Source organism: Dermacentor andersoni, chromosome 8 (assembly GCF_023375885.2).
Source record: "Dermacentor andersoni chromosome 8, qqDerAnde1_hic_scaffold, whole genome shotgun sequence".
In the NCBI taxonomy this organism is placed as follows: Eukaryota; Metazoa; Arthropoda; class Arachnida; order Ixodida; family Ixodidae; genus Dermacentor; species Dermacentor andersoni.
In genome coordinates this window covers 51,543,849-51,560,284 of record NC_092821.1, presented here as the reverse complement: position 1 = coordinate 51,560,284, position 16,436 = coordinate 51,543,849, and the positions used below count along the sequence as shown (strand labels likewise).

At 48.5% G+C, this 16,436-nt stretch overlaps 1 protein-coding gene across 3 annotated transcripts in view; it reads right to left on the bottom strand.

Moving 5' to 3' along the window:
- Window positions 1-16,436, bottom strand: part of Pkc53E (Protein C kinase 53E) — a 201,647-nt gene that overhangs the window by 89,589 nt on the left and 95,622 nt on the right. For all 3 annotated transcript variants that reach the window (XM_050174285.3, XM_050174284.3, XM_055068175.2), the window contains exon 2: window positions 257-288. In XM_050174285.3, coding sequence (XP_050030242.1) covers window positions 257-288 — 32 coding nt within the window. The remainder of the gene's footprint in view (window positions 1-256; window positions 289-16,436) is intronic.

The following is a 16,436-nucleotide window of genomic DNA, read 5'->3' as shown; positions in this document are numbered from 1 at the left end:
AAAAGTTTGTCTTACCAGTTTCAGCATACATCATATAAGGCAATTATTAATATGCTTTAGGGAATGAGCGACTTGCTTTTTTTTAGCTATCAAAACTCATTTCTTCAAATTTTCTTTTATACCATTTGTCTTTAGTAGCAGCCTGAACATCAAATATAGCATATCTCCACCGCTCAAATCTTATGGATATCGACAAGTCTTAATTGCACCAACATCAAGCAAACTACAATAACAAATAAAGGATAGCAGTACTCACTTTGGCACTGGTATCCCTGCTTCCCAAAGCCCCTGAAAAATTCAAAAATAGGAAATAGACATTTAGTTCATCGCTTTTGTAGCCAAACGCAAAAACACATGTGCCCCAAGATACTATTTCAGTGCTATCTGAATATAAACAAATAATGCATATCGTCCGTATATTTATTTTCTTATACTGTCACTGTAAACAAAGTATATATTAATGAATGCTAAATAGTTAAATACAACCAAACAGAATTCCCCAAACTTCAAGTTGAACGTTGAGCAACTCCAAGAGAAAAGATAAGCCATCCTTATATTCACAAAATTGTCAAAAATAGCCCAATATTAACAGGGCTAAATTATGTCAGCGATCTTATTGCATGACATATAACCCTCCTAAACAGTTTTAGTTGTTATAGCAGCATACGATCTTGCTACACATGACTTCTTCAGCGAACAATTATTTAATGAGCCGCATGTTAAAATTGTGCTATACCTACGGCCCTCAATTTGCTGAGAAGTTCATTCTTTTAGTGTTTTGCGCTACAGGAGAGGCTGGTTCCTAGAGCAAGTGTTTCAGAGACTAAATATTTTATGAATCGTAGGCAGTTTTCCAAAGCTGCACATGTTATGTACTTAAAATAATGAGATCATTCACAGTACGCAGAAACATTGATGCACGCACATCTGACAAGGACTAAGTATGGCTGTCAAAGGTACAGTTAACTAACCATCTTAGCAGTAGGTAGTTGTATATGCCAGATTATTTGAGAACGTACTGAGAAACGCAGCATTATAAGTAGAATTAAGAACGTAATTGATTTGCATAATTCTTGTGTTTCAAAAGAAAAATAAAAGGCATAAAAATATTTGGACTTTTAGACCATCTATACGTTTTGCTGCTTGTGGAAAAGAACACTTGAGGAATGGACCGTAGCCACTGGCGTAGCCAGGGTAGGGGGGGGGGGGGGGAGCATACAAGTAACGTGCTTAAACGGCGTCAAGAACGAAGTTAATGGATAATTACGGACATCGAGAGAGCGTCTCGTTACTAAGCCTGATCGCTCAACACGAGACGGCCGTGGCCAGTCGCCTAGCTGACGTTCACCTACCACGTCGTAGCACTTGTTGCCTGTAGCGGAGAGCCCATCCTAACTAAATGACTCGGCAATTTTCGGAATAGACGGGTGTCGAGAGACACGACGCTTTCAAATTTCTTGGAGCTACTGGCGCTTATTTTACTGCGAACTACGGATGCCGTAATCTTCACAAAAACTTCTGAACAGAAAGAAGCCGTTTCGGACTGTCTGCGGCTAAGTTCCGAGTGTGATGCCGCCTATTCAAATACATGTAGAATGGTGAAATGCTTATACGAGATCCCACCTGGGTAGATGATGAAATTAGTTGAATCTGAGAGAGAAAGCTAAATTCTTCAGACTGTCATAGGCGAAATTTTGATTTAAGGTGTGATTTCTGTTGTGCAAGAATTTCGGGAAATTGATATTTGATTTAAAAAAATGTACAGGCAGGAAGTTTCATATCTGTAACTCTGCACCAATACCAGATATTGCAGTTCAGTTAACTGCATCCGTAAAAACATGCAAACAGGACAAATTTGATATATTTTAATTTATATCATACGAGAATTTATTACAATGTTTACAAGGATTTTGCGAAACTCCCACTTAGATATAAATGTGTAATTAAGAGCCATGTATAGTACATTAGTTTTGCCCGCTACATATGTACTATATCAGAGGCAATCTATGGAACTGCGACACCGGTTTTCGTTGCTGAGTTAAAGCTGCAAACACGATAATATCTCTTTCTGAAAATCTACGATTTTCAGACTATCTTCTGAAAATTGACGGCCTAAATCAGATGTCCACTTCGAACAGTCACTCGATTTTAACTTCTTCCAAATGCAACAAACCACATCAAGTTTGGAGAAGTGGTTGCCGAGAAAAAACGATTTCTTTTTTGCGTGTATTTAGGTAGGAGCCCTCAAACTAAAGCTATCGCCGTCATACAAAAGAGCTGATTAAGCACGCGAATCTGACATCACGGATTTCAGAGTAACTCAGGGTACTCTAGCACTCTCTACGCGGGAAAAGTGCACGACTGTTTACACGTCACATCTCTAGTCACTTCCAAATAAACATGCAGCCTTGCACCACATGATACGGATATCTGACCAGCGCTGTTCGGTCTATGGCGTCGATGGCAGCCCCCGGTGCGGTAGCTTCAAAGCGACTTCTTTCGTTTCTGCGTCGATAATTTCCGGTCATGCCAAGCCTCCGCACTCGATCACGCTGATCTAGTACTCCCTGTTACAGTTGCGTAAACCACCAATCTAGTTCCATACCACTCTTACACAGTGCCTCTTCAAGGTAACTTAGATTGAGCAACAGTTCGCCTGGCTCTATTTCATAAAATATACTTCCATAATTCATATCTGCGCGATAATCTTATTTCATCCCCAACCTACATATCTCCTCGCATTGATCATCATCACAAAGTCGGAGTTTTGCAGTGTCGCACTAGAGCTTGTCATGAGTCTTTTCTTCATAGGACGTGTCAAGAATGGAACCACCTTCCCGGCGCGTTGATCGATATTGAAGACCACGCACAATTTCGTACGGCCATAATCGACACCATCGCTTCGGGCTTCACATGTCTATGACTACGTCACTTGCTGCCTTCTATGTTTTCTTTGTTTTGTGACTTTTTTTTACCCCACTCCCCTCTCTAATACCTTGTGGTCTTGACGGTATAATAAATGAAATGAAATGAATGAAGTTGCTAGCGTGGAGAGTCAAGCGCTGGTCTAATTCTGCAGCAAAACTAATCAGCTTGCTCCAGAATCCGGCGCACTCGGCGTCTGTTAGCACGATGTGTAGGGAACGTGCCGCATTTCCCAGAAGGCATTACGCGCGTACGCAACGCGGGCGAGGCTCGCCCAAAATGCGAGAGGCCAACTGAGCGCTTCGCCAGACTGCTAAACGCCAAACTGATAAGCAGAAACCCGCTGCCGGCGGCGGGCAGCACAATGCAGATGCGTATGCAAATACACGCTGCGGAACAGCCCGTGAAAGCCAAGATCCGTAACCCAATAAAGGCCGTTGCCACGCAGAGCTCTGGAGCATAGTAACGAAGCACCGCGGCTACAACGTCGAGCTTCAGAAACTGGAAGCACGGAGAATCGCTGCGTTTGGCCCTATTAACATGCAGCTTAGCAGTAGCAGCCGCTGTGGCAACGAAAAAATGAAAACAGTAAACGTCCTTGCAGCGAGCGTCGCCGTTGTAGAACTGCAACTTTGAAGAAAGTCACGATACAATAGATGCCACTTCGAGGAAGTTCAGGGCTTTTCAACTCAACCACGCACTGTAGCAGAACAATTAAGTATGTAACACGAGTTGTCTATGCGGGTAACCGTGCACTGCATAGCTGAAACTTACAAGCACGCCTTCTCAGGCTGACCTCGAACGGTGAGCATAACAGACGGCTCCATAACACAGAAAGAGCGCGGCGTCTGTGTTGTCGAATATTAGGCGGGTGCGAATCACTCAGGTTCTATTATGAGAAGGGCGACTGCTTGACACTACACAATTAGCGTGGTGGGCATTATACACACTTAATACCACCTGTCATAGTTTGCTAGTGCTTACAGCGTGGCAACAAAAAACTCACTTGTAATTACTGATGAGATGGTCAAAGTAACACGGAACTTCTATCGGTTGCCCCATACATGTGCATTATGCTTAACAACCGGGTTCCACTGCTGCAACTGCTGAAGAAGCGAATCGCAGAGCTACGCACGCGGTTGCAACCAGGCAACACTGGACTCAGCAGACCGCTGTACAGAGAGCAGGACAGGCCGCAGCTTGGCATCGACGCTGGGCGTACGTACAGTTCATGTGCTTTTCGTAAAAACGACGCAAAGAGACTTCGCCACGAAGACCCTGTAGTGCATGTTGCCCAAAATGGAGCTCCTACGGAGCCGCTTTTCCAGGTTACGCTGCGAATGTGATGCGTGCACCGCGCAGGCCTGTGGTTTCTATTTTATTTCTCATTCTCCTCATGTCCTCTAGCAACTTTATTTTTTTTTCTCATTGACGTTATGGCAAAGGAGAAGGGATGGTTCAAGCAGATCAAGCGTTTACAAGAACTATGACGTGACATTAGATAGCATTAGAACAGTCTAGCAGTGTGGTTTGCTGGGCCAGTTGGTGCATAGCGAACGTATAAGTTGGAAGTCCAGCGTTGTCCTGTCCGTGCCTTTTATTTGTTCTCACGTCCGTTCTTGCTGGAACTTCCTATACGTTCATTAAAACAGTCGCCATCACGTAGAGCTAGATGAAGATGTTTATATAGGGAAAAACTGGAACGAAATGATCGATTTCGATTTCAGTTTTAAAAAATTACGGGGTTTTTACGTGCCAAAACCACGATCGGACCATGAGGCACGCCGTAGTGGGGGACTCTGGAGTTATTTGGAGCACCTGGGGTCTTTAACGTGCACCTCAATCCAAGCATACGGGTGTTTTTGCGCTTCGCCCCCATCGAAATGCGACCGCCGTGGCCGGGATTCGATCCCGCGACCTCCATGCTTAGCAGCCCAACATCATAGGCACTAAGCAACCGCGGCGAGTGAGGTGAAGTTCCGGTCAAAGTGGCGCAACACCTTTCGGCGCAGGTCCTGGCGCAGGCTTTAAAAAGCCGATTTGGCGCAGCAGCAAGCACTTATGGCGCAGGGTCGAACGCACGTGTGCTTTCCATATACCATGCAAATATTAACTGATATAGTCGATACGTCGTGGAGACGGCTTGGCGCGAGGCTTACCCTGCAGGCGCGGTCAGAAAAGGACGCGACACTCCTCCACACCGCGACGCACAAAAGGCGCTCGACCGGGTTCGTCGATACGGCGCAGGTAAGGCGCCACAGATAGAACGTCAACAAACGCGTGTTTATTCACCCAGGATGCAACACAGTGCTACAGCCACGCTTGTAGACCGACCGCGAGTACACGCGCCAGCAGTGAACATGACATCACGCAATATACTAATGTCATGCATGCACATAAGGGAAATTTCGAATAGGGGCAGCAAATGGTTTTACGGCTGGTAAAAAAGAAAGAAATATAGCGTCAGCGCCGCTGCGCATGCGTGAGACGCAAATACGGTTTTTCACCGAAATAGCGCAGCGCCACACTGCGCGAAAGTTTTGCGTCAACCAACATGGCGGCACCCATCGAAGTGGCGGCTCTCGCCGTGTAGGGTAATTATGCACCACGTGCCGTAACTCGTCGCAGCGGCTCTTCTACAAAGGCTGGCTATCGCCCATGAACATCAAAAAAGTTTACCTTCAATCCTAGACGGCGACACCCTCCTTCGACAAACTCCGCGGTACCGCGCGGATTCGATGAACAGAGAAATAAAGCGCCAGCAAGACGGTACAGCGGGCACTACATTGTACGTCTGTCAGAGAAAAATGCGCGAATGACGAACCATACGAAAAATTATGGACGGGCCTCTGCTTCTTTCTACGATGATGATGATAATGATAGCGTGCTGCTGGTTTTGATTTCAGCTTTGCTAGCTGCGAAGCATCGACGGAAGGAGGGATTCGCTCTAGTGCATGCTTTGGCACAGGCTCGGTGCAATTTTCCGCTAAAATGCCGTCTTTGGCCCAGGATGGCGCAGACGATCGCTCTCGGAGCACTTTGGCGCAATTGGCGCCAAAGATTAAGAAAGAAAGAAAGAAAGAAAGAAAGAAAGGAAGAAAGGAAGAAAGGACAGTTTTAGGAGTCTATATATACAAGTTACTTAAGTATGACTTATTTACTGTTGCCAAACGAGATGAATGTTCGTAGAAGCTTCGATTAAAATATCGCGTATGGCTAGATACCATTTTGGATCGGCTGAATACGACTAAAACAGGCGTAATCAAACAATAATTTCGCCGCAAACAAGGCCAGAAAACTGCCATTTTCACATGGGCCACACAGCAAGAAAATATAAAGCCTGCAACGGGTTCGCCGCCACCACCATTCTTTTATAGCCACCCACTCATCCAGTTCGACTCAACAACTAGCCGCCCTTTTCCATACAGCCTTTGTGAAGCAAATAAGCTGGCCAGAGTCACACGTCATAGATTCAGACAATAAAAATATAATTTATCTTTAAGGTGCATCACCCGTGATTAGTACAAAGCACCAAAGGCAGGTTTATTTGTAGAGTAAGATATAAAAGATTCACACAGAAACTCCTCTGGCAAATGTCTGAGGATGCTTAAGCATTGTGCCGTCTGCTCATCTCCACGCAGCCCGGTGTATGTTACGAAACATGACCGGGCCAGTACAAACGACAGCGCCGTGGCGACACGAACGGGTGCGGACGGCGGTGCCAGTTGCGCTGACGACGTGCCGATCATTATGAGCCGTTATTGCTCTTCAGCGCCTTATCCATCCCCGTCGAACCATTACCCAAACGTACTCGGGCGGCGGCCTCGTATGGCACCGCCACGCAGGCCGCACCTTGAAAGCGATCTGCGATGCCGACAAGGAGCGCCGACTGCTGCTAGCTTCCCGCGTTGTGTTCTCGCGGCTTGCTTGGCGTTGAAGAGATACACGCAGGCCCGCATGTTGAAAGCCACCTTTGAAAGTGGCAGAGTGAGTTGTGTGCATGTGAGCTTCGTGAGCGCTGTATAGGGTGTGACACAAGAAACGAGACTAAGTGCGTAGGTTGAAAAAAGAGTGGAGTTGGCAAAAGCTGTTTTTCTGACGTCATCCCACACACCTCCTCTATTCATGCGGCCAGTTTCGACGGAACCGATTACGCCAATTGGGAGTGCTGCGTCATTGAGTGAACACGTGCAACTGCATTCTGCCGGAAAAATGATGTAAAAACCGAACAGCGAATAAACATCAAGTTTCTTGTGAAACTTAAGAAATCAGCCAGGGAAACATTTCAGATGTTAACCGAGGCTTATGGAGATGAAACTGACTCGTGCACGTGTGTTTGAATGGCACAAGCGGTTTTCAGGGGGAAGGGTCAGTGTGGAAGATAATGAACATGCTGGGCGCCCAAGGTCAGCGATTACAGACCAAAACATAGCCAAAGTTCGTGATGTGATCCGTGGTGACCGAAGATTAAGTGTTCGTGCAGTGTCGGAGTTTGTTAACTTAGATAGGGAAGCTGTTCGACACATTTTAACGGACGAATTACACATGACGAATATTTGTGACGGAGGTTGTTCCAAAAGTCCTGTCCGATGACCAAAAACAGTGCCGTAAAGACGTGTGTGTGGACATGTTAGAACGCACTGCAAACGAACCGAATTTGTTGGAATCTGTTGTAACATCTGATGAGACATGGATTTTTACCTATGACCCAGAAAGTAAGCGCCAGTCAATGCAGTGGGAGTCTGCAGAGTCCCCAAGACCCAAAAAAATCACGCATGTCAAAATCAAAATTCAAGGCAATCTTAATTGTCTTCTTCGACATTAACGGAATTGTAATGATTGAGTGGGTTCCCAGTGGTCACACTGTTAATCAACACTACTACATTGAAGTACTAAAAAGACTTCGTGAAAAATTAGGAAAGAAAGGTCACAGTTGTGGAGTGATGGATGGCTGTTGCAGCAGGACAATGGACCCGCTCACACGGCCCTATCTGTCGAGCAGTTTCTGACCAGCAAAAACATTAGTGTGATGGGGCATCCTCCTTATTCACCTGATTTGGCTCCATGCGACTTTTCTTTTATTTCCTATAACGTTAAATCTTGCTTAAAGGGAACCCATTTTACCTCAGTTGAAGAGGCTCAGGCAAAAACAATCTCCTGAAGGGCCTTCCAAAATCCTCGTTCCAGAACTGTTACCAGCAATGGCAGCACCGAATGGACTACTTTGAAGGACAATGTCACAGAGAACTGATTCTGTAAGTACAATAATTTATTGGACCAGTCTCGTTTTTTTGTTTTTTTTTTTTTTGTTTTGTTTTTGTCACACCTCGTACACGTTTTCTCGCCGCTTCGTTGGCGTTGAAGCGAGAGGCAGCACGAAGGTGAATTCGCTCGCTGCTGCGGGCGTTATCTCGAAAGCTGTCGCCTTACGAGACGGACGGCGGTATATGGTTTTCTCGTTGGGTAAGCATAGAAATGCTTACGCATGCGGGCGATAGGAAAATGGGGTTGAAGGGCAAGCCATGATTTACGTAGGGGTAAAGCCATGATTTACATAGGTGTAACGTTGGCGTAAAAAGTCACTTTCTACATGTGGAACTGGAGTGGTCGCGTGGAAGGATATTCGGTGTTCGTAGAACACACTACAGAATTGTCGCGTTTGTATTTCTTAGCCGGGTTACTAATTAAAATGCATTAAACGGGTAATGACTTTACATGCGCTGTTGTCCATTCGATGAAAAAAGCTATACAATGACTACACACTGGCACATGCTTGCCTGAGGCGTCGTGTCGAGAGCGACTCTGCAGAAGCAGTGCCTGTGATTGCAACTGCTCCGTTCTCGTGGCAGCGATAAATTCGCAAGAAGCAGGGCCGACTTCGCAAGTGAACGCGAAAGGCACGCTTCGATTCCCGCGCACGTCATTGAGAACGCGTGCAAGGACTGACAGACGGACACGAAACGCGGGGCCAACTTTGTGATCGCCATATATAGGATCTTGGCACTATATAGCTGCGGCACACACACACACAAAACGCGCGCTGCCGCGGCAGCGACACAGCTGCGACCCATAAATAAGCGGCCGCGCAACGACGCTTCGTTAGGCGCGCGCGCGGCGAACGGCAGCGCGCCAAGCGACCGACGTTCGCACGAGCCAAGCCAAAGCCCGAGCAAGCCAGCGTGCGTCGCGCTGGTACAGCGCTGGAACCGATTCGACTTGTGTAGTTGCTCCGCGAGGCCGGGCAGGATCGCGGTCGCGCGCCCGGTCTCCACACTCGATAGCCTTAGGATACGGGGACCGTGTTAAAGGTAAAAGGTACCGTGAATGCAAAGACGCAAAGTTGCCCCCGTATTCAGAAATGCATGTTAAATTGGAGCCCATGCTTGACTTGGATATCAATGACGCCTGGCGCGAACGCGCCCGAGACGCTCATGGCGCTTTGGTGCGTTCACAACAGGCGTCATTTGTTCAATGTTCAATAGCCTAGGAAGAGAACCATAGTTCACGATTCGCAGTCAGCCTCTAGAATCTGAGCAGGAGTACGTTTTTGTTCTAGATCAATTACTCACAAGGGACACCGATCGTGCGAAGGGTATGTAGAGAAGCACGAAAATGGGTTGGGGGGCGTGCCGCAGGTATGAAATCATGACCAGCCGCTTACCGTCATCCTTAAAAAAAAGAAGCGTACCATTATTAAATACCATACCGGTACTAACGTTTAGAGCACAAACTTTTAACAAGGAAGCTTGAGAAGAACTCGAGGAGCGCGCAAGGAGGTGATTAAACAACTTTTATTCGTCCGCCAGCAGTGCAGATCTAACTAGGGTAGCCGGTATTGCATACATAAAATCAAGAGGATGTATACTTGGATGGGGCTTATCTAATGCAGACAAACGGTGGTCTATTAGACCTACAGGCTGGGTTCCAAGAGAAGGGAAGCGCAGTCGAGGGCGGTATAGAGAAGCAGACGGCGCGATGAAAGGAGGCATTTGCAGGCACATATGCAGGCGCCAATTGAAGTAAGGTGGGGGGGTAACTGTAAGGGCTTCGTTCTGCAGCACGTACAGGCGCAAAAAAAAAAAGGATGATCACTAGATCTAACGACATTTACGCGTAGACATATACAACAACCAAAATCGGTGGCGACATCTTGGAACGCCGTGATGAAACCACGGCGTGCAAGAAGCGTTCACGCATTGCGCGACTAACTATGTATACGTTATAGTTAAAAGCGAAAACATACGTAATGGCATTGTAAAAGAGACCCTGCGACGTTAGCCCAGTGACTATGGCGTTGCGCTGCTGATCACGAGGTCGCAGGGCCGGATTCCGATGGGAATACGAATCCAAAAAACGATCGCGTACCGCGCATCGGGTGCGTGTTAAAGAACCCCAGGTGGTCAAAATTAAACCATCCGGTGCCCCCCCCCCCCCCCCTCAGCCCCTCAGCCCCCCAGCGACGCGCGCCACATAATGAGCTGGTAGATTTGCCAAATTAGAAAGCCAGATTTCTTCATCCTTTTTCGGCCCCGTCTTCAGCGCGCCTTATACAGATCTTGCGGCGGCACGCGCAAGACATCGGACCGATCACTAGCACGCGCCTCGCAGGCACACGTATAATCCCAGTATTTCGGCCTAACGCGCACCTGCTACGCTGAAGCAGCCCACCGATTGGAAGACACGCACCAAAGGCGGGGCCAGCGGGCAGCCGTCGTCGCTACGCGTCCTCGTAAAGCCCCGCATGCAGCTTCCAGCGACGACCGCCAGTCGCACATCCGCGCAACGCGCTACGAGACAGCCGTGCGATCCGCTAAAACATGCACGGCATTAGCGGGTTATATAGAGCCGCTATAATCCCGGAGTTCATGAAAGGGATTAACGAGCGCGAGCCCCGGATCAACGCCTCCTCGGCCCCTGGGGTGCGTCTACGCACGCGCTTGTCCCGCGGGTTCGGGAAAACCGCGCAGCACAGCTGGCACTGCTGCCAAGTCGCGGTGCCTGGAGCATATGTTATCTTAGGGGGGGCCAGACTTCAGAGTTAGCGCTTTCGCGTTGCCTTCGGGTGTACAGCCTATAGAGCGGTAAAAAAAAAAAGGGAGACAATGAAGCGGGCTTAAGAGGAGAGACTATACAGGCGGTAGTGTACACGCGGAGGGAAGCACTGATTACGCGCTTGTCTTCAATAGGCGGAGCCTCTCTTCGGGCGTACATTTGGCACAGCCGGTGAGCCAGCTGTGCCTAATTTTCCTATCTATATGCTCTGTGAGATAAAGAAAAAGAAGAAAGAAGACAAAGAAAGAAAGAAAGAAAGCGCCCATGGCAGACAGCACAATTAAATTCGCCACTTCGGCTAACAGTTGAAGAGGCAGATATCCACATCCGGGCAAATGACAAGAAGTTACGCATAACGAACGTTATTTCAGTATAATTATTGGTTGCACATCAATCGTTCGGGATTTCGGCCCCGAAGCCAATCTGTGCACGAGACGCGCCAATTCACTGGCAATGCTGGAATTAAGGTAAATTTCGAGACGTCCGTCCTCAAAAGTGCCACGAGCTAACCGCGGTCAATCTATGTAGTTTTGCTCGTGTGTTCGTGCGTGTGTGTGCAGGCACACATGTCCGTGTGCATGCGAGGGCGCGCGTGCGCATGCACAGAGTGTCCCACGTAACTTGCGCGAAAATTTTAATATGCGTGTGCCACGTAGCTGGACAGGACCAAGGTGTAATGTTGTTTGGCGTCGCTAGTCGCTCGGCACAGAATTAGGCGGGGCGACGAAATTAGACAATTTGCAGGCGCAAGTTGGAGTCGGCTAGCGCAAGACAGGGGTAACTGGAGATCCGTGGGAGGAGGCGTTCCTCCTGCATGCAGTGGACATAAAGGTAGGCTGATTGTAGCGATGACGGTAGTGCGACGGTAACGAGGCGAGTTAACAACCTCCGGAAAGGAATCCGATCCCGATCCACTGCTGGAAACATACCACCGCCTCGTGGGGCGGCATATAACGAAAGCAGCGAGGAACACACGGACGATGCAATTGCAAAATGTACACATCCGTGAGTCTCGCGCTGTTTCCAGCACACGGAACTTATGGTCAACTACAGGCGAAGCCGCCGATTGTTCTTCGCTCTTGCAGATAATTAACCTATACATTATAGCGCTAAGCGGTAACACAGGCCAATGATTGAAGACTGCGCAGTTGACACGCAAGTGCAAGCGCGCAAGTCATGGCGAACATGTAGCGTCGACGCGCTTGTATCGACGAGCAACGTAGTGGGCCCGACAAGACACTCGGCAACAATGTCGCACAAATGTATGCAGCCGAAGAAACACAAGGTCTCGAAGAAAACGATGGGAACATGCCAAAATGGTCAATCCCAAATGCGGGAAGCAGCGCTGAAGACAACTCGCACAACGAATACAGAAATAACGAACAAATGACTAAGTCAATTCGCAGAGGTAAACAAACAAATCAACACCCGAAAATAGAGAACTGAGAAAAAAAAAAAAACTAGACGTCAATAGTCATTAAGTGTCGCAGAGGACATCTCTCTCTCTCTCTCTCTCTCTCTCTCTCTCTCGCTCTCTCTCTCTCTCTCTTGCAAGCTGGCCACGTCTTCATCTTTGAATAGCGTTCGATCGACCGCCACCTTAACCCCTCTCCGCGGTCATCAGCGTTCGTGCCAAGTAAGAGCACAGCACAACAAAAGAAGAAAAAGGTTTAATGAAAGGCCGTCATATCGTAAAAAGGCTGAGTCATAGGTGCATGCACTTCGCGGCGAAGAATAGAGCCGGCAGAGCTCAAGAAAGCACGCAAGCGAGAATAGAAAGTTTCTCCTCCATGTCCTCGAACGTCAAATATAAAGGCGGATGGCACAGCCGAAATGTTTTCCCGATTCAACATCGCGGCCCGTGGCTGTCCTGCCGAAGGCCATAAGTGGCGCTCGCGATATCGCTCTTCAATCGTTGCCCCGCCGGCGTTATCTAATTATAACATGTCTCGGTCACGCCGAGGTTTTTCCCGCACTCTGTGGCTTCCAGAATACGGAATGCTCCCGACTGGGCACGACACATGCCTCGCGAGAAGCAAAAAGAAAAGGAGCAGAAAAACAAAGGAAGAAGAAGCGCTGTCACACTTTGTATTACATTCCATACAGCCTCTTCCGTTTCCGACCTGGGTACATAGGGAGTTAAAAGCGCACAAAAAAAAAAGAAAGTCGCAACACGCATTCACAAAGAATGGGGGTTCAAAGTACACAAACTACGCACAGAAAAAGAAAGGAAGAAAAAGACAAGGAAAGAATGAAGAAGAGACGAGAGAAGCCATGGTCGCGACGCAGACCGAGGAAACTAACGCACGAAACAGCAAGCCTCGATCGGCCGCATCCCGATGTATACACGCGTATAATATACAAAACCACCCTCGCGCAGCGTCAGCGCAGACCCGCAGGGGCTCGGACAACAGGCGGAAACCAGAGGGGCCCGGAGGCGAGCCCGCCAGCGAACGCGCTCGGTGCGTCGATCAATCAATCGATCATCAATCATCAATGACGCGGCGCACCTGACGAAAACGCCACGCGCGCTCACGCCTCGCGGCAAGAGACGACTGCCCTCCTTCCGGCCCAACTTCCTTCCTCGAGCAGGTGACGTGGCGCTCACGTTCTTGCGCGTGCGCACAACATCTGTCGAACGCGCAGTATTCTGCACGAGCAAACGGTCACCGCTTAAGAGCCTGGAACCACACAGACGCACGCACACCAGATTTCCTCGTAATCCACTTATTACGAGAGCAATGGGGGCGCCAGTATACGCCCACTTCTTGCCTCGGCGCAGCAACGGACAGAGCTTGATCGTCTGCTCGCCCTCCCCGCTCTTACGAGTGGATGAGCGCTTCTGCGGCCACTGTTTCGGCATGCTCGCTTCTTCGTGGCGTTACCTTAGACAGACAAGCGAACAAAAACAAAATTCAATAATGAAAGGAAACACAGTGTCGTAGCTCGAAGTACACAAACAAATCTGGTGGGCGCGACCTGCCATCGAGAGGTTTTCGTCGAAGCCGAAAGAGTCCTTTGCTGCCGCTTAGCTTATTTTGATCGGTCTGAAGGATTTCAGCTACGAAACCGCGGAAATCGTTGCGCTGTGCGTGCAAAAGTACGTCAGGGCCCTAGCGAGCCGCATCAGTGCTTTCTAAAGACCAAGAGCCCTTCAAGCGAGCTGGACGTTGAAAAATTAAAGTGTGTGCGTAGCGGGCATCCGAAAGGTGCAAGCACTTCTTCGCGGCGTTGCTCCATGCACTGCTGCATGCAGGTACGATACTTGACCCTTTTTTTCGACCTTCATAGGCAATTCCTCACTTGTGCCCTATGTTGCAGTATACCACATAGCATTCTGCAATATATAGGCAGTAACGTCCGTCGACCTTTCAGAAGGTAAACACGAATATTGTGCACTGATAGAACGAGGCTAAAGACTGGCAAGTTACCTGATCAGTGTCTCTTCGGATGAAGACTAATGAAAGTTCCGTATGCAACCCTGGGTGCACCTTTTCACAGTTAGCTGATCCGTGTGATAAGGTAATCTGCCTCTAATATCTCGCGCTCGTTCGCAGTACGCAGCGTTCGAGGTAGGGCTCTGGCTTGCGAACACAGCAGACGCCCGCCGCCCTTAGGAATTCTCAAACCCGTGAGAAGTATAAATAACAACCAACCAGACCACTCCCCGTTTCTTCCAATAGATTTCCGAGCAATATCACTTGTATTAGCGTAAATGCATGACTTGGAAACGAATCGAACCAGCTGTGATGGAATCTAACGATGTGCTCAGGGTCGCAAAGCAAACTAGTGGCGCGTGTGGCCAGGCCGAATGATTTTGAGCGCTGCACGTTTGCAGCTGCTTCTACATTTCTTGCGCGGGCTTTATAAAGTGAAACTCACTGCACTGAATATGAAAGCAGCGTCTTCTGCTTGCACGGTTAAACAAAAGGATATGTCGCCTTGCGGCATAACACGTGTCAGGATAAACTTATTCATACCTTCCGACCCACAGGTATCGTTCCATCTACAGGTGCCTGCGGAGGGAAGTACATTAGCGAGGATATTCTTGTTCTTTAGGGTATTAGTAACACTAATTCGGGGCAGCAAACTAAGCTAATCATACCAAATGAAGCTTAAGCGTAGATCACTAATTTATTAACGAGCCTCCTTAAACAAAGTACATTTCGCAATTTCAAACGCCAGCAACATACTCAAAATATATAAAAAGAAGGCAATGGTCTACTCGCCAGGAATAAAGAGGTCGTCCCAAGTTAAGTGTTTAGAACAAACAATCATTGTGTCTGTCACCTTCTACATGTCGCTGTCCGTTGTGTGTCGCCTGCTACTTTCGGGAAACGACGAAATAATGAATTTATGTCTTTCCACCGCGATGACACGCGCGTAATGGCACACACTAAAATTCTTTCCACATATGTCTATTTCTTTTTAGCACTTGTGCACAGTGGCATCGCGATGATTTCAGAACTAGGAGAAAACGTTGTAGCGCACGCTGTAATGCGAGGACCTGCAGCTGAACCTAGATCGGCTGGTTCTCGGCGCGGCCGCTAGGGGGAGAGCATTTAATTAGAGTGGCGAGTGATCGGCCGCACGCGTACCCTACTCTGGCTGTGGTCCCACACTCGCGCTGTTGGGTGTGTGTCAGATGGATGCTCCTGGTGGCAGCTGATGGCCTCGTCTCGTCGTCTACCTCCATTGCAATCGCAGACCCCCTTACTGGCGGAGCCCGAAACTGCCCAGCTGCGCCGCTCGATCCCGCACCGCACTCGTAGACGGTTGAGGGTCCCACGTGCTTGCGCACCTTATGAAGACAGACCTTCCGCAGAGCCGGGTCAAATGAGGTGGTTGAGAATCGGCATGCCCCTATCTTAATGCCAGATTCTCTTCGCGCCATTTCTGGACCGTATTTTGTCCAACACCCAGAAGAAATTAGATGATCGTCCTCTGAGTGAACAGACAGTACCAGAGCACCGTCCCCACCGATCATCGGCTCAGAAGGCAGTGAACGCACTTTTGTGCTTTCTCAGAACGTCTGGTTTGCGCGAGCGGCTGTAACTCAAGTACTGTCCGTACACGTCTCTAGACCTTCACTCTCCCTTCCCTCTCTTTCCCTTCTTCCTTCCCCCAGCCTAAGGTAGCCAACCAGATTCTTGGCTGGTTAACATCCCTGCCTTCCTATATTCCTCTCTCTATATATTTCTGGACCGTATACACCCCGGAGCGGCCATAGCCGAGCAACCGTCAAATTTCTGCAACAAGTTACACAATCGTAAACCTTACAAGTCCTGCATGAGCACTGGTTTGCGTTCGGTAATATACCTATAAGAGCAAAGCGGGCTCTCTCAACCGCGACAACTCGGATCGACAAACGTACTGCTGAGCAACGCTTCTGAACGCAGCACGCGAGACTAAATTTAGCTCCGATTGCTTCATGCGTGGCGCGACAACGCTGCCATCTG